General features: G+C 46.9%; 1 protein-coding gene across 1 annotated transcript in view; it reads right to left on the bottom strand.

Annotated features, from left to right (window-relative positions):
* The window catches only part of fam151a (family with sequence similarity 151 member A), an 83,514-nt gene that overhangs the window by 43,967 nt on the left and 17,179 nt on the right, over positions 1-22,368 (bottom strand). The window contains exon 2 of the mRNA XM_085982489.1: positions 7,485-7,637. Within this exon, the coding sequence (XP_085838615.1) occupies positions 7,485-7,637 (153 nt within the window). The remainder of the gene's footprint in view (positions 1-7,484; positions 7,638-22,368) is intronic.

The raw sequence follows: 22,368 nt of genomic DNA, 5'->3' as shown, positions 1-22,368 counted from the left end.
CCCCAGCCAAGGTGCGACGAGCTGCTGCAGACACTGATGCTGCCCAGCCACAGCTGCAGCAGTCAGCAGCCGGCCCCTCCAGGGCCGGACCTCGTCTAGGCCGACCCCCAAGGGCATCTGCCGTCACGCATTCTGCCCCTCAGGAGCCTTCCCCCAGCCTTGCAACACCCACAGGGCCCAGGTTGAGGCGGAGCAACAGGTCGGGCAGGGGCCGCACAAGGCTGCACAAGGACTCGTCCTCTCGGCACACCCAGTAGAGTGTGTTGGCAACGGTTTTTTTTATATGGGGGTGTTTGTGTTGTGGGGGGGGCTTCTTTTGGTAAGGCCGAGGATGAAGGCCAATTGGATGGGCAAGTTTTGTTATTCCTCCCCAGGTTGTGGGAGTGAGATATTTTTGTGACTGTTTTTTGGGGGTCTTGTCTGTTTTTCTGTTTCATGTGGGAAGGGCCCTGAGTTTGTTAAATAAAGCTTTTTATTTATTCAGCTTGTCCAGGTGTCATGTTTCCAGTGGTTGTTGCGTTAAGCGGCTGAGGGCTTGCGGAGCGGCTGCATTCAGGTGCGTTCATTGCCACAATCCATTCCCTGACAGGGGGCCTAGAAGTGTCGTTCAATAAGCCGCCGGCGGACGGCCCTTGGACCTTGTGGCTCCCTCCTGGGCTGGTACTCCTCCTCCTCCTCCTCCTCCTCATGGTCCTCCTGAGGTGGTGGTGCGACGTCAGGTGGCAGTGCCTGAGTCCTGTGGATAGCCAGGTTGTGCAGCATGCAGCAAACGACGACGAACTGGGAGACTCTATCCGGCGAATACTGTAGAGATCCGCCGGAGCGATCCAGGCAGCGGAACCGTTGCTTGAGGACGCCAATCGTTTGCTCTATGATGTTCCTTGTGGCTTGATGGCTTTCGTTGTATGCCTCCTCCGCAGGGGTCCTGGGCGCGCGGAGCGGGGTCATGAGCCATGTACACAAAGGGTAGCCCTTGTCCCCAATAAGCCATCCCCTTGGTGGAGGCTGTGCCTCGCACATGTCAGCCACAGTAGTCTGGCGCAGGATAAATGCATCGTGGCTGCTTCCTGGAAAGCGGGCATTGACAGCTAGGATGCGCTGCCTGTGGTCACACACCAGCTGTACATTGAGGGAATGGTAGCCCTTCCGGTTGCGGTAATCCTCGGCATTGTCGATAGGTGCCCGCATAGCCACATGCGTGCAGTCAATGGCGCCCTGCACCATGGGGAAGTCCGCGATCCTGCCAAATCCGACTGCACGCTGCTCCTGCCTCTCTAGGGTCATGGGGAAGGAGATGAATTGGTGTCTCCTCGCGAAAAGGGCATCGGTGACCTGCCGGATGCAGCGATGCGCGGCGAACTGGGAGATGTTCGCTATGTCCCCAGCAGCGGCTTGGAAGGAGCCGCTTGCATAAAAGTTCAGAGCCACCGTGACCTTCACTTCCACCGAGAGAGACGTCCTGCACATCAGCTGTGGACGCAGATCTCTGTGAAGCAGCTGGCAGATCTCTGCAACCACCTCCCTTCTGAAGCGCAGCCTCTTAACACAATGCGCGGCAGTCATGGTGAGATAGGACACCTGCTGCCGGTATTCCCTGAGTGGGTAAGGCCTACGTTGCCGACGCCTGATGGCCCCTCTGCGTCTAGGCATGGCTGGCCCTCTCACACAGCGTCTGCGAGCCCTTCGCACATAATGCTGGAACTGAGGGTTGGAACCCCATACAGCCCCCATAATAAACTTGCAAACAGTGAAATCACAATGATTCAAATTTCCAAGCTCTGGCCAGAAGCCAAAAATACCTCTCCTATGTTGTCCCAAATCAGTAAGCTCTGTTCCTTGGTCTCTGTCCAGAAATCCAAAGCACTAAAGTCATTGCAGCAAAATGGCTGGGCTTTATAGGTCAGTGTAAGTGCCCTTTAATTAGCGCTCCCCGAGGCCCACAGGGCCTCTGTTGCGTTCCACTTCACAGTTCTTAACAGCGCCACGCCCACATTGGGCGGGCGCCACTGAATTTCCGGTTTGGGGCGCACAAACAGCGTTGCACGATGAAATGACGTCATAAGCTGCGCGCGCAGCTGTGCGGGCGCAAACACTTTGCGCCGGCGCTAAATGTCAACTGAAGTTGGGCGTAGGCGCAGATCGTTCTGCGCCCGGGCGCTAAGTGCCTAGCGCTGGAAATCTACCCCTCTTATGGCGTTAGCGGCTGGCGAACGCAACTGAATTTCTAGGCAATAATGTTTTTTAAAAAATTTAATTCATTTGTAAATATTTTCTCTAACCTGATTCTTTTTCCTGCCTTTCCCCATTTTTGTAAGGCCTCAAAGCCTGGGGCTCTCCTGCCCAGCCACGCCCGAGCTAGGTAATTGTCCCACGGCTTGTGGTAAGCTCCTCCCCCCCTCACCACCACCCCAGTCTCCCCCGTCACGTTACCCGGGGCAACGGCGTCGGCCGTGAGGGACATGGGACAGGCACAGGGTGCGCGCGCAGCAGGCGACACACAGAAGTCCGAGGCACAGAGCGCGGGAAGCCAGCAGGTGAGATGCGGCGTCTCTCACTCTTCCCTGCTCGGCGGTCTTGAAGCTGGCTCGGGCGGGGAGGCGGGGCTCGGGTGGGGGGGGTGGGGCTCTCGGGAGAGCAGGGGGGCGGGGCTTTGGAGTGCGGGGCGGGGCGGCCGGGGCTCGGGAGTGCGGGGCGGGGCGGCCGGGGCTTGGGAGTGCGGGGCGGGGCGGCCGGGGCTTGGGAGTGCAGGGCGGGGCGGCCGGGGCTCGGGAGGATGGGGGCTCGGAAGCGGGGGGAAGGGTTACCCCGGCAACCGGGCCTGACCGTCTCTCACAGCCTCAAGCCGGCTCACGCCTGTTCCCGGGGCTTGGCTCCATTTGCGCCCACGGGCCACTCGCCCTCTCTCTCTCCTTCCCTCTGTGTCTCTCTCTCCTCCCCCACTCTCCCCCCCTCCCCACCTTCTCTCCCCCTCCCCACCTTCTCTCCCCCCCTCCCCCCTTCTCTCCCCCCCTCCCCCCTTCTCTCCCCCCTCCCCCTTCTCTCCCCCCTCCCCCTTCTCTCCCCCCCTCCCTACCCCTTCCCCTCCTTCCACCCCTCCCCCTTCTCTCCCCCTCCCCCCTTCTCTCCCCCCTCCCCCCCACTCCCCCCTCCCCTCCCCCCTACTCCCCCCTTCTCTCCCCCTCACCCCCCTTCTCTCCCCCCTCCCTCCCCCCCTCCCCCTCCCCCCTACTCCCCCCTTCTCTCCCCCTCACCCCCCTTCTCTCCCCCCTCCCTCCCCCCCTCCCCCTCCCCAGTTGCTCTCTCTCTTCCCCCAGTCGCTCTCTCTCTTCCCCCCATCGCTCTCTTTCTTCCCCCCAGTCGCTCTCTTTCTTCCCCCCAGTCGCTCTCTCTTCCCCCAGTCGCTCTCTCTCTTCCCCCCGTCGCTCTCTCTCTTCCCCCCAGTCGCGCTCTCTCTTCCCCCCCAGTCGCTCTCTCTTCCCCCCCAGTCGCTCTCTCTCTTCCCCCCAGTCGCTCTCTCTCTTCCCCCCAGTCGCTCTCTCTCTTCCCCCCCAGTCGCTCTCTCTCTTCCCCCCCAGTCGCTCTCTCTCTTCCCCCCCAGTCGCTCTCTCTCTTCCCCCCCAGTCGCTCTCTCTCTTCCCCCCCAGTCGCTCTCTCTCTTCCCCCCCAGTCGCTCTCTCTCTTCCCCCCCAGTCGCTCTCTCTCTTCCCCCCCAGTCGCTCTCTCTCTTCCCCCCCAGTCGCTCTCTCTCTTCCCCCCAGTCGCTCTCTCTCTTCCCCCCCAGTCGCTCTCTCTCTTCCCCCCCAGTCGCTCTCTCTCTTCCCCCCCAGTCGCTCTCTCTCTTCCCCCCCAGTCGCTCTCTCTCTTCCCCCCCAGTCGCTCTCTCTCTTCCCCCCCAGTCGCTCTCTCTCTTCCCCCCCAGTCGCTCTCTCTCTTCCCCCCCAGTCGCTCTCTCTCTTCCCCCCCCAGTCGCTCTCTCTCTTCCCCCCCGTCGCTCTCTCTCTTCCCCCCCAGTCGCTCTCTCTCTTCCCCCCCCAGTCGCTCTCTCTCTTCCCCCCCAGTCGCTCTCTCTCTTCCCCCCCAGTCGCTCTCTCTCTTCCCCCCCAGTCGCTCTCTCTCTTCCCCCCCAGTCGCTCTCTCTCTTCCCCCCCAGTCGCTCTCTCTCTTCCCCCCCAGTCGCTCTCTCTCTTCCCCCCCAGTCGCTCTCTCTCTTCCCCCCCAGTCGCTCTCTCTCTTCCCCCCCAGTCGCTCTCTCTCTTCCCCCCCAGTCGCTCTCTCTCTTCCCCCCCAGTCGCTCTCTCTCTTCCCCCCCAGTCGCTCTCTCTCTTCCCCCCCAGTCGCTCTCTCTCTTCCCCCCAGTCGCTCTCTCTCTTCCCCCCCAGTCGCTCTCTCTCTTCCCCCCCAGTCGCTCTCTCTCTTCCCCCCCAGTCGCTCTCTCTCTTCCCCCCCAGTCGCTCTCTCTCTTCCCCCCCAGTCGCTCTCTCTCTTCCCCCCCAGTCGCTCTCTCTCTTCCCCCCCAGTCGCTCTCTCTCTTCCCCCCCAGTCGCGCTCTCTCTTCCCCCCCGTCGCTCTCTCTCTTCCCCCCAGTCGCTCTCTCTCTTCCCCCCAGTCGCTCTCTCTCTTCCCCCCAGTCGCTCTCTCTCTCTCTTCCAACAACAACATGCCCTCAAAAATCCCTCGGCACCGCCGGGCACTTCAGCTAGTAGTTTAATAAAATAACAGTTTCTCCCCCTCTCCAAATTCCCTAGGTATGACACAGAAACAAGAAAGGTGCCCGCAAAAGTATAGCATTAAGCAAGGAGCAGAATTGCATTGCTGCTTCATTTAGGGGCTCGGCACTCTGACACACCAACTGTGAAGCGTACGTATTAGTCACGCAGTGTCAGTATAGAGGGAGCTCTGCAGCACAACTGATCTGAGATGCACCTGAGCCAGGAGCAACTGACATGGGCAAAGGATAGAAATGTTCCATTTTCCCATCATCATCTTCTCCTCAATCAGCCAAACACAGCACAGAAGTCGACATTTCTTTTAAAGTCTTAAATATTTTTAAAAAAGAGTTTCATAAAATTTTGACAAAAGAAATTGTTTAGTGAGAGAATGAGTTTTAGGTCAGCAGCATCATTTGAAAGAAATAAGGAAGCTTGATTTAAATCAATTATATCCCAGAATATTAATTACAAAATATTAACCTTTGTTTCCATAGCACTAGCTTTCATGAAGTGTGTGAACTGATTTGCAATTCATTTGGTGAACTGTTTCTCTCATTCTGTCTCCTTCTATACTGATCTTCTTTTCTCAAGATCTCTTTCTCTTTATCACTCAGAATCTAATTTCCAAGAAAATCTACAGCAGAATAGGTTATAGGTGGAAAATCTAGTCCATTTATTTAAACTGTAAAATTCAGCAGCAGAATTGCCATCTGGAGGGTGGGGCTTTCTTCCACAATGCTCAGTGACCTAGAAAACAAACTCAATCTAACTGATGTGAGGGAAAGGTATGATTAAAGTGACACTGGAGTCCACCAATCACTGCAGTTTGAGAAAGTAACACAGGCAGGTAATAAAACTCAATTGCTATAACAGAGCATTAAAAAAATTAAACACACAATGGCAGAAACAGCAAAACCAGGTATTACTGTATTTGAAATAACAACAGAAAATGCTGGAAAAACTCAGCAGGCCAGGCAGCATCCGTGGAGAGAGAAACAGAGTTAACGTTTCAGGTCGAAGACCTTTTGTCAGAACTGGAAAAAAGCAGGAATGGAAAGCAAGATTAGGGGCTGGGAAAAGGGGGAGGGGATGAAAGAACAAAAGGGAAGGTCAGTGATAGGATAGAAAGCAGGAGAGATTAAGAGACATTGAGAGACATTAAGAGATATTCAAGGCAAGAGGAGGTGGTAATGGGACAGGTTAAGGAACAAAGGATGGCTCTAGATGGAGTGTGAATTGCGCTGGCAGAATGAAGGACAGCTGCCATGTGGGAGGGAAGAAAAAAAGGCCAAACAAAGAGTGTGGATAAAAAAAAGAAAAAATATATATGTGATAGGGGCCGAGGTTTTTCCAGCATTTTCTGTTGTTATTTCGGATTTCCAGCATCCGCAGTATTTTGCTATTGTATTACTGTATTTGCTTTAGTGCCTCATAAATTCATTTTGTGCTTGAGTCAATTGGCAGTAGGAATATAATGAATTTAGGTAATGGGGAAAGAAAGGCTTGCATTTATATATTACCTTATCATAGCTTTGAGAAACATCTTAAAGCACTTCACACCAATTACTTTCTGAAGGGGAGGAGTCACTGCTGTTCTGTAGACAAATATGTTATGGGCTGCAGTGGTTCAAGGCGGCAGCTCCCCACCACCTTCTCAAGGACAACTAAAGATGGGCAATAATTGGTGGCCCTGCTAGTGATGTCCATATCCTGAGAATGAATTAAAAAATGCAGTGGCGAATTGCACTCAGCAAAGTTCCACAAACAGCAATGAAATGAATGACCAGTTAATTTTTTTTTGGTCATATTGGTTGAAGGAAGAATGTTGGCCAAGGCCACAGAAGAATATCCTCAAAATGTGTCATGGCATCCTCAACGTCTATCTAAACAAGCAGATGAGACCTCAGTTTAACAGCTCATCCTTAGGCTAGCACTCCCTCAGTACTGCACTGGAGTGTCAGCCCAAGTTATGAGCTGAAGTCATGGAGTGGGGCTTGAGCCTACAACTTTCTGAGTAGAGGCAAGAGTGCTACCAACGGAGCCAACCTGACAAGGGTAAAGATGATTTAGCCCAACAACCTCTCCTCCCTTGTTAATTGGCAACAAAATTGGAGGATAGATATAGATCAAAACAGTCAAATTCTCCAGGAATACTTGACATTTCTCTGCAGCTGGGACTAGTACAAAGGAGTAGTGGGGAGAGGAATGTTGTTTGTGGAGCACAGCAGGCCAGGAATGAAAAGTGGAAATATGAAGATGGATGAATATTCTAGAAATTCATTATGGAGGACTTTCCTTCAGGAGATCAGATATGTGAGGTAGTGTCCAAGATAAAGTAGATTGTACTTGGTCTGTGGAAGGAGTGAATTAAATGAGCCAAAAGTCTTCTCTTGTTGCATGTTTTCTTCTGAGCTCAACCTCACCTTTTGACACATCTCTCAATCCTTTCTCTCCAGAAACACATCTTGCCAACTCTTGAATCCATTTATACTGTCCGCTTAAATGCTCTTCCCTGGTAACTTATTCTATGGTAACTGTTGCGTCCGTGTGTTAATAGAGACACTGAAGGCAGGAGTTGGTTTCACAGGTGTTTACTGAACAAAGTCTGGAGGTGAACTAACTGATACAACACAATATACAGGCTTATATAGCCCGAGTGGCCATTACCGGCATTACAGTACACGGGGGGCTCTTAAAGGCACATACACTACAGTAACCTTTGTTCTTATTTATCATTTTATTTTCTTTGATCTAAACTGTTATTTGGATACTTACTCTTCAAGGCCTCCTCCATTTGGCTCTTGCTGTTTGCACCATGGTACCATGTAACCAGCAGGCCATCCTTCCTCTCAATGATTCCATGTTGAAGCAAGTAGTCCAGTAGGTCCCCACCTGGGCTGATAGATCCATCTACATCAGAGCACCTGTCTGAAGTTGCAAATAAGAATGTTATTTTTGTTTTACTTGCCATTCACTTAGATTGCTCCTCTCTTGTTAAGTCTCCCCTCCCACTCTTGTGGCTCATATTACTGTGACTGGTATTTTATTGCTTTGTGACATAAAAAGTGCTTACGTAAATTATTGGATTCATTTCTACTGTATAAGTAACAGTGAAATCTGCAGTACTAGAATGTTCAGGCACAGACATGATTCCCAATACAGGATTGGGAATCACATCTTTGCCTGAAAATTCTAATACTGCAGTGGTCCCTGTTTAAAATATTTCTTTGTGTCCTTTCTGATGGTTTACCCATGTTATCCTCTGACTCTAACCCCATATGTCCCATTGCATATGTTGAAGATTGACCAGCCAGCCTGGCTTATTAATGGGAGATTTAGGACTAGACCAGTCATTGGAAGTTGGCATTCTTACCCCTTGACTCCATCTAACCCTGCAAGCCAAAGCCCTATTGGGTAAGGTGGTCCTGGCTGGATGAGCAGCAGGAAGTTTACCAATGTTCTGTACAGACTTTGGGGGGGGGGGGGGTGCGGGGGTTCCTAATCCTTTCCTCTTGATAACCTATTTTAAACTCTTCAGACTTAGGCATGTGTGTGTGTCCCTACAGAGAAGAGTTTGCATTCCATATCAGACAAATGAAAACTTTAACCATATGGATTTCTCAGTAGCTTGGTTTGGAGACTTAAACATGGGGATGGGTTTCTGCACATCTTAAACACCTGCAGCCAAAAATAAAATGTCCCTCTAGGCATTTGCCATTCTCTCTCTCTGGTCATCCTCATTTCAGGTGAACGTAAAAGATCCCATGGCACTATTTAGAACAGAGCTGGGGAGTCCTCCCCGGTGTCCCGCCCAATATTTATCCCTCAACCAACATCACTAAAAAACAGATTATCTGGTCATTACCTCACTGCAGTTTGTGGGAGCTTGCTGTGTGCAAATTGGCTGCCGCGTTTCCTACATTACAACAGTGATTACACTTCAAAAGTACTTCATTGGCTGTAAAGTGCTTTGGAGCATCCTGATGTTGTGAAAGGCGCTATATAAATGCAAGTCTTTCTTTCTTTTTTCATTTCCCTTTCGGGAAACTCAGATCCTTTAAATCAGTGGTGTCCCAACTGCACACTGAGAGCCACACACAATCCCTGAGCCCTGAAAACCCAGCCCTTGAAACCTAGACAAACAACTCGCATTTTTGCCTTTAATTTTGCTGGTTTGTCCTGCTTGAATTCTGTGGGCCTGGAGATTTTGAAAAGGCTGTTCTTAGTGCTGTCCCCTCATTGGTGGATAAATTCGATATCAAGAAAGAAAGACTTACATTTACATAGCGCCTTTCACGACCACCAAATGTCCCAAAGAGCTTTACAGCCAATGAAGTACTTTTTGAAGTATAGTCAGAGTATTAATGTCTTGAGATATATGCAAATTAATAGGAACATGGAACTAAAGTTTACGTGTGCACCCCCCCCCCCACCCCTCTCCATTGCTTCAAGGCACACATCAATGAAGACAAAAAACTTGGAAAGTTCTGTTTTAATCTCCTCTGCTGCCTGATCTGATCTGGAAGCAGCTCAATGTAGGCATAGTGAATCAGGGACACTGTAACCAGTGAGTTAAAAAGGGACTGAGGACTCCTCCCCACTGGTTCCTCAGCTATGCAATTAGTCAGCGAAAATAAGCACAGGAGTAACCACAGGATTCAATGTCAACAGAAATTATAACTGCAAACTTAAAACCAATAGCCTGGGGCTCAGCGGATAAATGTGGTACTGGGCTACATAGACTAGTAAAATCTCAGGTGTGATTCCATAGTCTGTGCCGGGTTATCTGATGTCAGTTGGGATCGTTACAATTTAACTCAGCACCTGGGGCTAGAGGGAGGAAAATAAAACCAGCCAGAGTTCATGCTGGCAATCAGAACCTGCAACCTTTGCTGAAAAGCGCACGTGTTTACACACTGGGTGAGCAAATGATCAGGCTCAGCTGTGATGCCCTCCATTGTTGAACAGCCTACCTATACTCGCTGTTGGGGTCCACGCACGAAGAATGATCACTGATGGAGGACAACTGGTGACCGTGGGATCACCTCACCACTGCCTTTTCCCCCCCCCCAACCCCCCCCCCACTCCTTGCTGCCCCAGGATCAGTCAGCACATTCAGGAGAGGAGGGGAGAATATTTTGGGGTGGGGTAAATTAGGCAGGGGTGCAGGAAGGGCCAGATTGAAGATTTTGATGAATTCAGATTGTCTGCAACGAGTGATTGAGGTTAAATTCAAACAGTGAGTGTCTCAACCAGCAACACTTTGCCCAAATCTGTAAATCATTAAACAGTATCATTAACATTTCTAGTGCTTTAGAGAATTCATCAGTAAAAGGCACTGTGAGCTCTCTGGGCTATGTGGTATCTGTAATGATGATAATTACAGGGCAATTATGGAGCTGCGACATGCTGTCTGAGTGTAACAAAAAAATAGGATGATGCAGGGAGAGGTTGTGAGTCGCAGATTTTGATCATTGCTATCTGATTAAAGGGCAGACTGCTTCAAATTCTGCAGGATCAATTTTCATTGCTGTTCCCATAAATTATTTCTACGTGCTGACTGCACTTTAGTTTGACTTCTAGATAAGGTTCATTTTGAAATCTTCATCTCACCAATCTCTGATGTAACATAGGATTGCATTAGATTACACAGGATATATGGCACAGAAACAGGCTATTCGGCCCAACCAGTCCATGCCGGCGTTTATGCTCCACACAAGCCTCCTCCCACCTTTGCTCATCTAAATCTATCAGTGATGTAAAAAGACTACTGAGCACTTGGTTTGAGTATAAAACAAGGCTTTAATCAACTGTTTCACAACCATGAGATTCTAGTTACATCACTAGTTCCTGGTTACAAAAACGTCCTGAACAAGCTGGGCCCACGCCCGGGTATTTATACTCCTTGGACAGCGCCACCAGCTGGCCGCACAGTGTTATTTCATGAGTCATTTCTCCATGAATGATAAGATTCATGACATTCTTCCCGCCTGAAAGATTTGGAAGTCCGACGACTTCCTTCTAGCGGATTAGGCGGACCACGAATAGCCGCAGTCTTTTAGATCTTTGTTTGTGGCTGGAAGCCACGTCTCCTCAGACCGTGTCTTGGTCCCTGAGTTGCTTGGTCCATACTGGTAGATCGACAGGGCCCGTGTCGCCTTGATCGACCTGAGAGAGATTGTAGCTCCGGGTGCGGGTCCCCACAGGCGCAGAGCTGGCTTCATCTTGCTTGGTAGCCGGGGATTGACCGGCGTCCTGGCTTCGGGTGGCCATCCTGTGGGGAGCGCTCGGCTCCTCGATTTGATCCGGTGGAGTAGCCGGCAGATCCCCTGATGTCCCAGGTAGGGCGTCATCCTCAAAGGAGCACAGAGTGTCGGCATCATTACTATGGGTCCCTCTATCAGTTGGGTCCGTGGGACCGGTTGGACAGGGAGCCAGATCTCGGAGTGAAACGGTGGTCTCCCGGCCATCAGGGTACTGCACGTGCGCATATGTGGGATTAACGTCTGTTAGTTCCACCTCGTCGACGTGGGGGTCGTTTTTGGAAGATCGGACGAATCTTCGGAGCAGCATGGGGCCGGGAGCTGCCAACCATGATGGTAGGGACGACCCATGAGCGGAGCGACGCTGGAACCTGAAGAATCGCTCGTGAGGAGTGACATTGGTGGACGTAAAAGAAGAGACCTGATGGAATGCAACGCGTCAGGGAGCATAGTTTCCCACTGATGGTCTGGTAGGTTGCATGACCTCAGTGCAAGACGAACAGCGTTCCAAATGATAGTGTTGTATCTCTCAACCTGTCCGTTACCGATGGGATAATACGGTGTTGTTTTACTTGTGGCGATTCCCCGTTGGGAAAGATAACTTTTGAGTTTGCTTGACATGAAGGAGGGACCCCGATCAGAGTGGAGAAACTACTCAGACCCGCCCGTCTCGACCTGGACCTGAATTCACTTACAGCTGCTAAGGTATGGAAACACTGGTATCGTACCTTCAGCAACTTCCTTGAGGAGTGTTGTGAGAATGTTCCTAATAAGTTACGAATGCTTGCCAATTATGTATCCCTCATGTGTTTGACTATATTGAAGACTGCGGCTATTCGTGGTCCGCCTAATCCGCTAGAAGGAAGCCGTCGGACTTCCAAATCTTTCAGGCAGGAAGAATGTCATGAATCTTATCATTCATGGAGAAATGACTCATGAAATAACACTGTGCGGCCAGCTGGTGGCGCCGTCCAAGGAGTATAAATACCCGGGCGTGGGCCCAGCTTGTTCAGGACGTTTTTGTAACCAGGAACTAGTGATGTAACTAGAATCTCATGGTTGTGAAACAGTTGATTAAATTGATGTACTGTAAAAAGACTACTGAGCACTTGGTTTGAGTATAAAACAAGGCTTTAATCAACTGTTTCACAACCATGAGATTCTAGTTACATCACTAGTTGCCTCACAGCGCCGGGGACCCGGGTTCGAATCCGGCCTCGGGCGACTGTCTGTGTGGAGTTTGCACATTCTCCCCGTGTTTGCGTGGGTTTCCTCCGGGTGCTCCGGTTTCCTCCCACAGTCCAAAGATGTGCGGGTTAGGTTGATTGGCTATGATAAATTGACCCTTAGTGTTAGGGGGATTAAATACGTGGGGTTACGGGGATAGGGTGGGATATGTGTTGGTGTAGGGGTTACGGGGATCGGGTGGGATATGTGTCGGTGCAGGCTCGATGAGCCAAAATGGCCTCTATCTGCACTGTGGGGTTTCTGTGATTCTGTGATTCCCTATTGGATTTCTTGGTGACTATCTTATATTGATGGCCTCCAGTTATGCTCTTGCCCACAAGTGGAAACATTCTCTCTGTATCCACTCGATCAAAACCTTTCATAATTTTAAAGACCTCAATTCGGTCACCCCTCAGCCTTCCTTTTTCAAGAGAAAAGAGACCCAGCCTGTTCATCCTTTCCTGATAGGTATAACCTCGCATTTCTGGTATCATCCTTGTAAATCTTCTCTGCACCCTCTCCAGTGCCTCTATATCCTTTTTATAATATGGCGACCAGAACTGCACACAGTACTCCAAGTGTGGTCTAACCAAGGTTCGATACAGGTTTAGCATAACTTCCCTACTTTTCAATTCTATCCCTGTAGAAATAAACCCTAGTGCTTGGTTTGCTTTTTTTATGGCTTTGTTAACCTGTCGCAACTTTTAGTGATTTGTGTACTTGTATTTTGAGATCCCCTTGTTCCCCTACCCCACCCAGACTTGCACCCTCCAAGTGATAAGTGACCTCCCTATTCTTCCTACCAAAATGTTATACCTCACATTTATCTGTGTTGAGCTTCATTTGCCAATTATATGCCCATTCTGCAAGTTTATTAATGTCCTCCTGTAATTTGTTGCAGTCCTCCTTAGTATTGTCTATCCCCCTCAATTTGATGTCATCTGCAAATTTAGAAATTATGCTTTTGATTCCAAAGTCTAAATCGTTAATGTAAAGTGTGAACAGCAGTGGTCCCAGCACTGATCCTTGTGGAACACCACTACCCACCTTCTGCCACTGTGAATAGCTACCCTTTACTCCTACTCTCTGCTTTCTGTCCTGAAGTCAGCCAGCCATCCATTCTGTTACTTGTTCCCTGACACCGCATTCTCTGACCTTGTTCATCAGTTTATTATGGGGTACCTTATCGAAGGCCTTTTGAAAATCCAGATAAATTACATCTATTGCATTACCATTGTCTACTCTCTCTGTTACCTCTTCAAAAAATTCCATAAGGTTGGTCAAGCAAGACTTTCCCTTTTGAAATCCATGCTGACTATTCTTTATTATATTTTTGGTTTCTAGACGTTCTTTTATTTTTTCCTTTAGTAGGGATTCCATTGTTTTTCTTACCACCGATATTAAGCTGACTGGTCTATAATTCCCTGGACATGTTCTATCCCCCTTTGCAAATATAGGTATTATGTTAGCTATCCGTCAGTCCTCTGGCACTAAACCTTTTTCTAACAAATTATTAAATATGGCAGTAATGCCTCTGCTATCTTTTCCCTAGATTCTTTTGAAATGCATGGATGCAATCCATCCGGACCAGGGGTTTTATCCTCTTTGAGTTTGATTAATTTATTTAATATATCCCCTTTTTTATTTTAAATGCACTTATCTCATCATCCAATGTCATGTCCACCTGTTCTATCTCCCTGGTAAATACTGAAGCAAAATAATTATTTAATATTTCTGCCATCTCTCTATCGTTACCTGTGGTATTATCCTGTCTATCCCTTAATGCCCCTATTCCCATCCCAACCTTCCTTTTTTTTATTGATGTGCCTATACAATATTTTACTATTTTGTTTTATGTTCCTTGATACTTTAATTGCATCGTTCCTCTTTGCTTCCCTAATTGTTTTTTGACTTCTCTCCTTATTTTTTCGTGTTCTCTCTTATCATGCACTCCCCTGCTGTCTATCTACTTAATGTAGGCCTCTTTCCTTACCCTCAGTTTTTCCCTTATGGCTTTATTTATCCATGGAGTCTCATTATTGTTTAGTTTGTTCTTTCCTTTTAGCGGAATATATTTTTCCTGCACTCTGTTGAACACCGTTTTAAATGTTTCCCATTGCTGTTCTACATCATTGTTTGCCAATATTGTTGCCCATTCTTTCCCCCCCCCCCCCCCCCCCCCCCAAGTTCTATTCTCAGCCCCTCAAAATCAGCTTTTCTATTAACCTGGTTTTCGTCATACTTATGTCCTTCTCAATTATCATTTTAAAGCGTATTATATAATGGTCACTATTGCGTTTATGTTTCCCTACTTTTACTTCTCTTATCTGCTCTGGTTCCTTCCCCATTACTAGATCTGATAGCAAATCCTCCCTTGTTGGGCTTTTTACATATTGGGTTAGAAAGGAGTCCTGTACACATTGGAGGAACTCCATTCCCTTATCCCCTTTACCTACCTCTTCTGTCCAATTAATATCGGGGTAGTTGAAATCCCCCATGATTATTATTCTATGTTTTTTACTCATTTCCCTAATTTGTCTGCATATTTCTTCCTCTACCTCCCTTCCACTATTATGTGGTCTGTAGACTACACCTATTAGTGTGATTGATCCTTTATTATTTTTTATCTCTATCCATATGGATTCTATTTTTGTCTTGCTGATATCTGCGTCACTTTTTTCTACTGCCGTTAAGTTATACCATTAAGTTATACCATTAAGTTATACCTAATAAGTACAGCTACCCCACCGCCCCTTTTTCCTTCCCTATCTTTTCTAAATATGTTATACCATGCAATGTTTAATTCCCAGTCCTGATTTTTCTGTAGCCATGTCTCAGTAATCCCTATGTCTGGTTCCTCGCAATGTATGTTTAATAACGGACAGTTTAACTCATTTTTAATAGGATTTCCTCTCACTTTATGTTAAACCATCTTTTTAGACTCCTGTTCTATAACTTAATAACTTAATCTATTGCCATCTATGTCTTCCCTTACTTTATTCTTTCATATGCTCTCTTTTCCTGTTTTGTTTATATTTAGGCTGGCTACATTTCTTGTAGATCGCTCCCCCATCTTACTAGTTTAAAGCCTTTTTGATAGACACATTTTTGCAAGATAAGGGAGTGAAGGGAGTGGGCGGGGAAGTGGCTTTGAGCCCAAGATCAGCCATGATCTTATTGAATGGCAGAGCAGGCTTGAGGGGCCAAGTGACCTATTCCTGCTCCTATTTCTTATGTTCTTATGTTCTTTGCCACCTCCTTATTTACCCATCCCGGTTCAGGTGGAGCCTGTCCCATCGGTACAGCTTCTTTCTGTCCCAGAACTGGTGCCAGTGTCCCATGAAAAGGAACCCCTCTTTCCCACACCAGCCCTTTAGCCACATGTTAATTCTCCGGATCTGTCTGCTTCTATGCCAATTTGCACGTGGCTCAGACAATAATCCAGAGATTATTACCCTCGAGGTCCTGCTTTTTAATTTAGATCCTAACTCCTGATACTCTTTCAGCAGGACCTCCTCTCTGTTCCTACCTATGTTGTTTGTTCCAACATGAACCATGAAAACTGGATTTACCCCCTCCCTTTCCAAGGTCCTCTCCAGCCGCCGTGAAATATCCTTTACCCTGGTAACACACTCTTCAGGATTCTTGTTCTTGGCTGCAGACGGCGCTATCTATCCCCCTAATTATAGAATCTCCTATCACTACCACTTTTCTATTCTGCTCTTCCCCCCCTTAGTCAGCCTTCTGAGCCACAGTGCCTTGGTCTGCATTGTGGCTGTCCTCCCTGCAGTCTTTCTCCTTGTCCTCACAGGTAGCGAGTACTTCATACCTGTTGGACAGGACCAGTGTCTGCGGGACCTCCTTCTCAACCTCTCCTAAATCACCTCTACCTAACAGTCACACCCTCCCTTTCCTGAACCTGTGCTTTCCTCTGGGGTGTGACTGTATTGTGGATAAAACTGTCCAGAAATTCCTCCCCCTCCCTTATGTGTCGGAGTGTCCCCAACTCACACTCCAGCTCAATGAGTCTGAGCCGGAGAGATTGGAGATGGAGACATCTCCTGCAGTCTTGCCATCCACAAACTCCACATACTGCAGTCCAGACACACAACCTGCCCTATCATATCTTAATCTAGCCTTATTTTATTTATTTCATTAGTTAGTCTTTATTCAATGATTATTTATAGTTATATTAATTAGTTTAACTAGTTAAGCTATAAATTTAATACGGTATGTTATAGTTTCCCACTCCTAGTTTAAACCGCTGTTTTAGTTTAGAGAGAAAAGAAACCTTAATACTCACCAATGTTCAGACAAGTACGAGGCCAGCAATTTAAGAACATAAGAAATAGGAGCAGGAGTAGGCCATTCTGCCCCTTGAGCCTGCTCCGGCATTCAATAAAATCCAAGGAGAGGACATATAAATTGGCCAGAAAAAGCAGCAAACCTGAGGATTGGGAGCAGTTTAGGATTCAGCAAAGGAGGACAAAGGGATTAATTAAGAGGGGGAAAATAGAGTATGAGAGTAAGCTTTCAGGGAACATAAAAACAGACTGTAAAAACTTCTATAGATATGTGAAGAGAAAAAGATTGGTGAAGTCAAGCGTACGTCCCCTGCAGTCAGAATCAGGGGAATTTATAATGGGGAACAAAGAAATGGTAGACCAATTAAATACATACTTTGGTTCTGTCTTCACAAAGGAGGACACAAATAACCTCCCAGAGATGTTGGGGAACATAGGGTCTAATGAGAGGGAGGAACTGAATGAAATCAGTATTTGTAGAGAAATGGTGTTAGGGAAATTGACGGGATTGAAGGCTGATAAATCCCCAGGGCCTGATAATCTACATCCTAGGGTACTTAAGGAAGTGGCCCTAGAAATAGTAGATGCATTGCTGGTCATCTTCCAAAATTCTATAGACTCTGGCACAGTTCCCATGGATTGGAGGGTAGCTAATGTAACCCCATTATTTAAAAAAGGTGGTAGAAAACAGGGAATTATAGACCTGTAAGCCTGACATCGGTAGTGGGGAAAATGCTAGAGTCCATTATAAAAGATGTAATAGCAGAGCACTTGGAAAACAGTGACAGGATCGGACAAAGTCAACATGGATTTACATAAGGTAAATCGTGCTTGACTAATCTACTGGAATATTTTGAGGATGTAACTGGTAAAATAGATAAGGGAGAACCAGTGGATGTGGTGTATTTGGACTTTCAGAAGGCTTTCGATAAGGTCCCGCATAAGAGATTAGCGTGCAAAGTTAAAGCACATGGAATTGGGGGTAAGGTACTGACTTGGATAGAGAACTGGTTGGCAGACAGGAAGCAAAAAGTTGGAATAAACGGGTCTTTTTCCGAGTGGCAGGCAGTGACTAGTGGGGTACCGCAGGGATCGGTCCTAGGACCCCAGCTATTCACAATATATATAAATGATCTAGACGAGGGAACGAGATGTAATATCTTGAAATTTGCAGACGACACAAAGCTGGGTGGGCGTGTGTGCTGTGAGGAGGATGCCGAGAAACTCCAGTATGATTTGGACAGGTTGGGTGATTGGGCGGATGCATGGCAGATGCAGTATAATGTGGATAAATGTGAGGTTGTCCACTTTGGTGACAAAAACAGGAAATAGATTGGGAGAAGGGGAAGTGCAACAAGACCTGGGTGTCCTTGTGCACCAGTCACTGAAGGTAAGCATGCAGGTGCAGCAGGCGGTTAAGAAGGCAAATGGTATGTTGGCCTTCATAGTGAGAGGATTCGAGTACAGGAGCAAGGATGTCTTGCTGCAGTTGTACAGGGCCTTGGTGAGACCACACCTTGAGTATTGTGTGCAGTTTTGGTCGCCTTATCTGAGGAAGGATGTTCTTGCCATGGAGGGAGTGCAGCGAAGATTCACCAGACTGATACCTGGGATGGCAGGAATGACGTATGAGGAGAGATTGGGTCGATTGGGCTCATATTCGCTGGAGTTTAGAAGAATGAGAGGGGATCTCATTGAAACTTATAAAATTCTAACAGGACTAGACAGTTGGAATGTTCCCGATGGCGGGGGAGTCCAGAACCAGAGGTCATAGTCTAAGGATAAGGGGTAAGCCATTTAGGACAGAGATGAGGAGGAATTTCTTCACCCAGAGAGTGGTGAACCTGTGGAATTCTCTACCACAGAAGGCAGTTGAGGCCAATTCATTAAATATATTCAAGAAGGAGTTAGATATATTGCTTAAGGCTAAATAATCAAGGGATATGGGGAGAAAGCAGGGACAGAGCACTGAATTTGGATGATCAGGCATGGTCTCATTAAATGGCGGAGCAGGCTCGAGGGGCCGAATGGCCTACTCCTGCTCCTATCTTCTATGTTTCTAAGATCATGGCTGATCTTCTACCTCAACTCCACTATCTCCATATCCCTTGATTCCCTTAATATCTAAAAATCTATCGATCTCTGTCCTGAATATACTCAACGACTGAGCCTCCACAGCCCTCTGGGATAGAGAACTCCAAAGATTCACCACCCTCTTAGTGAAGAAATTTCTCCTCATCTCAGTCCTAAATGGCCGACCCCTTATTCTGAGACTGTGATCCCTGGTTCTAGACTCCCCAACCAGGGGAAACATCCTCCCTGCATCTACCCTGTCAAGCCCTGTAAGAATTTTGTATGTTTCATTGAGATCACCTCTCATTCTTCTAAACTCTAGAGAAAATAGGCCTAGTCTACTCAATCTCTCCTCATAGGACAATCCCGCAATCCCAGGAATCAGTCTGGTGGACCTTTGTTGCACTCCCTCTATGGCAAGTATATCCTTCCTTAGGAAAGGAGACCAAAACTGCACACAATACTCCAGGTGTGGTCTCACCAGGGCCCTATATAATTGCAGTAAGATATCTTTGCTCTTATACTCAAATCCTCTTGTAATAAAGGCCAACATACCATTTGCTTTCCTAATTGCTTGCTGTACCTGCATGTTAACTTTCAGTGATTTGTGTACAAGGACAGGTCCCTCTGAACACCAACATTTCGCAATCTCTCACCATTTAAAAAATACTCTGCTTTTCTATTTTTCCTACCAAAGTGGATAAATTCACATTTCTCCACATTATATTCCATTTGCCATGTTCTTGCCCACTCACTTAGTTTGTCTATATCCCCTTGAAGCCTCTTTGCATCCTCCTCACAGCTTACATTCTCACCCACTAAGCACTGATCCTTGCAGTACCCCACTAGTTACAGCCTGCCAACCTGAAAATGACCCGTTTATTCCTACTCTCTGTTTTCTGTCCATTAACCAATCCTCAATCTATGCTAGTATATTACCCCCAATCCCATGAGCTCTAATTTTGTTTAATAACCTCTTGTGTGGCACCTTAACAAATGCCTTCTGAAAATCCAAATACACCACATCCACTGGTTCCCCCTTATCTATTCTGCTAGTTACAACTTCAAAAAACTCTAACAGATTTGTCAAACACGATTTCTCTTTCATAAATCTGTGTTGACTCTGCCCAATCCTATTATTATTTTCTAAGTGCCCTGTTACCACATCCTTAATAATAGATTCTAGCATTTTCCCTACTACTGATGTCAGGCTAACTGGTCTGTAGTTCCCCGTTTTCTCTCTCCCTCCTTTCTTAAATAGTAGGGTTACATTTGCTACCTTCCAATCCGTGGGAACCATTCTAGAATCTATGGAATTTTGGAAAATGACAACCAATGCATCCACTATATAGCTACCTCTTTCAAAACCCTAGGATGTAGGCCATCAGGTCCAGGGGATTTATTGGCTTTCAGTCCCATTAATTTTTCCAGTACTATTTCTTTCAGTTCCTCATTCTCGCTAGACCCTTGGTTCTCCACTATTTCCGGGAAGTTTTTTGCGTCTTCTTCCATAAAGACAGACACAGAAGGCACGATCTTACCTTTCGGTACGAGTTGGGTGCGGGCCAGCAGGCTTGCGGATTCCGATCCTGCTCCCAACGATGCCCGACGAACAGACATAATTTTACGTCAATTGGCCTTGCTAAGCCAGCCCAGTGGGCTTGCCGGCCAATTAAGAGAAAGCCGGTGTCAGATGAAATCAGTTGACGGGTCATCTGCTGGTTTTCTTAAAGGGGACATGCTCATTTTTTTTTTACAGATGATTTTTCAGTGTTTGACAGTATTGAGGTGCTGCAAACACTGCCAATCACTGTACAAAGGTGAGCCCTTGCACCCAGGCTCTCCAGAGACACTAGATAAAACAGATGGCAGCTGCAGGTGAGGTTACAGAAGCGATCTGCCACTGGTGAAAGAGCTTCTCCAAATGAGGTGGGACTACACAAACACTTCAAACCTTATTACCTACAGAAAAGTCTAAATACATTAAAAATGATTTTCCCAACATTTTCTTACCTCTGAAATTCACCAGTGTACCATTGGATCCTTCACACCACTTCTGCAGTGGTCATCAATGAAGAAACATTACAGTAGACCCATAGCACGCCACACTTACCCTGGCGTGGTGTCCGGACATCGGGAAGCCCGCAGTCGACCTGGCAAAATTGAAAAAAGCCTCTCAACTGCCTATTAACTACCCGTTAACAGGCAGTTAAGTGCCTATAATCCTCTACCTGCCGCAGGGTCCCTGCGCAAATCAGGGATCTGACACTTGGGACGATTGTATGGAGGTGGGTTGACAGCGTGTTTGGGACCCGCTGTCAATCTTTGCAATTTTGCCAACAGTCCCGCCTCCAAACCTGCCCCGAGCACCGGCAAAATTCCCCCCAAAGTATTTGTTTAATTTCTCTACCATTTCCTTAGCCCATTATAATTTCTCCTGTCTCAGCCTGTAAGGGACCCACATTTATTTTCGCTAATCTTTTCCTTTTTACATACCTATAGAAGCTTTTACAGTCTGTTTTTATGTCTTTCGCTAATTTACTCTCATATTCTATTTTCCCTTTCTTTATCAATTTCTTGGTCCTCCTTTGCTGAATTCTAAAATCCTCCCAATCCTCAGGCTTACTATTCTTTTTGGCAACATTATAAGCCTCTTCCTTTGATCTAATACTATCTTTAACTTCTCTTGTTAGCCAAAGTTGGACCACTTTACCTGTGGGGTTTTTGTGCCTTAAAGGAACGTATATTTGTTGTAAATTATGTATTAATTCTTTAAATGCTAGCCATTGCTTCTCCACCACCAGACCTTTTAATGTAGTTTCCCAGTCAACTCGCCCCTCATACCTATGTAGTTTGCTTTGTTTAGATTTAAGATCCTAGCTTCGGATTTAACTAAATCACTTTTAAACTCAATATAAAATTCTATCATATTATGGTCACTTTTCCCTAAAGGCCCCTTTACTACAAGGTTATTAATTAACCCTTTCTCGTTGCACAATACTAGATCTAAAATAGTCTGTTCCCTAGTTGGTTCCTCAACATACTGATCTAGAAAACTATCTTGCATACATTCCATGAATTCGTCCTCCACACTATTACTGCAAATTTGGTTTGCCCAGTCTATATGTAGACTAAAGTCCCCCATGATTACTGTATTATCCTTGTTACATGCGCCTCTAATTTCCTGATTTATACTCTGTCCTACATTACAACGACTGTTTGGGGGCCTATAAACAAGTCTCACCAATGTTTTCTGCCCCTTGCTGTTTCTTAGCTCCACCCAAACGGATTCTACTTCTTGATTTTTGGAGCCAAGATCCTTTCTCTCTACTGTCTTTATCCCATCCTTTATTATCAGGGCTACCCCTCCTCCTTTTCCATTTTGCCTATCTCTTCTAAAAGTTAAGTATCCTGGAATTTGTGAAAATCCTAACAACTGAAGGAAGTTACTTTAGGAAAGAGTCGTGAAAGCAGGAAATGTGCAAACATATAATAAACATGATTTCTGTATTTCTTTCCCACGCATATACCAAGCATCGTGTAGTCTTAGCCCTTCAAGCAAAACTACTTATAGATTTATTTTGTTGCCAAATTTTGGGGTGCATCAAGTTGAGGGGTATCAGCCGTGGGGAATGGTACACTCACCAGTGGCAGGTTGAAATGGGAACTCACTGGGCAGGGAATCACAAGCATGAACTTAGTTCCTGGTAATTCACCACCAGTCAGAAGTGAAAATTAAACAATGAATAACTTATTCACCAGACTACCTGTGGCAAATTGCATTTTGTCTGT

Source organism: Somniosus microcephalus, chromosome 3 (genome assembly GCF_052327205.1).
Source record: "Somniosus microcephalus isolate GS21.2 chromosome 3, FLI_Smic_1.0, whole genome shotgun sequence".
In the NCBI taxonomy this organism is placed as follows: domain Eukaryota; kingdom Metazoa; phylum Chordata; class Chondrichthyes; order Squaliformes; family Somniosidae; genus Somniosus; species Somniosus microcephalus.
The sequence above is the reverse complement of the archived record's forward strand: the minus strand, read 5'-3'. Positions and strand labels throughout refer to the sequence as shown.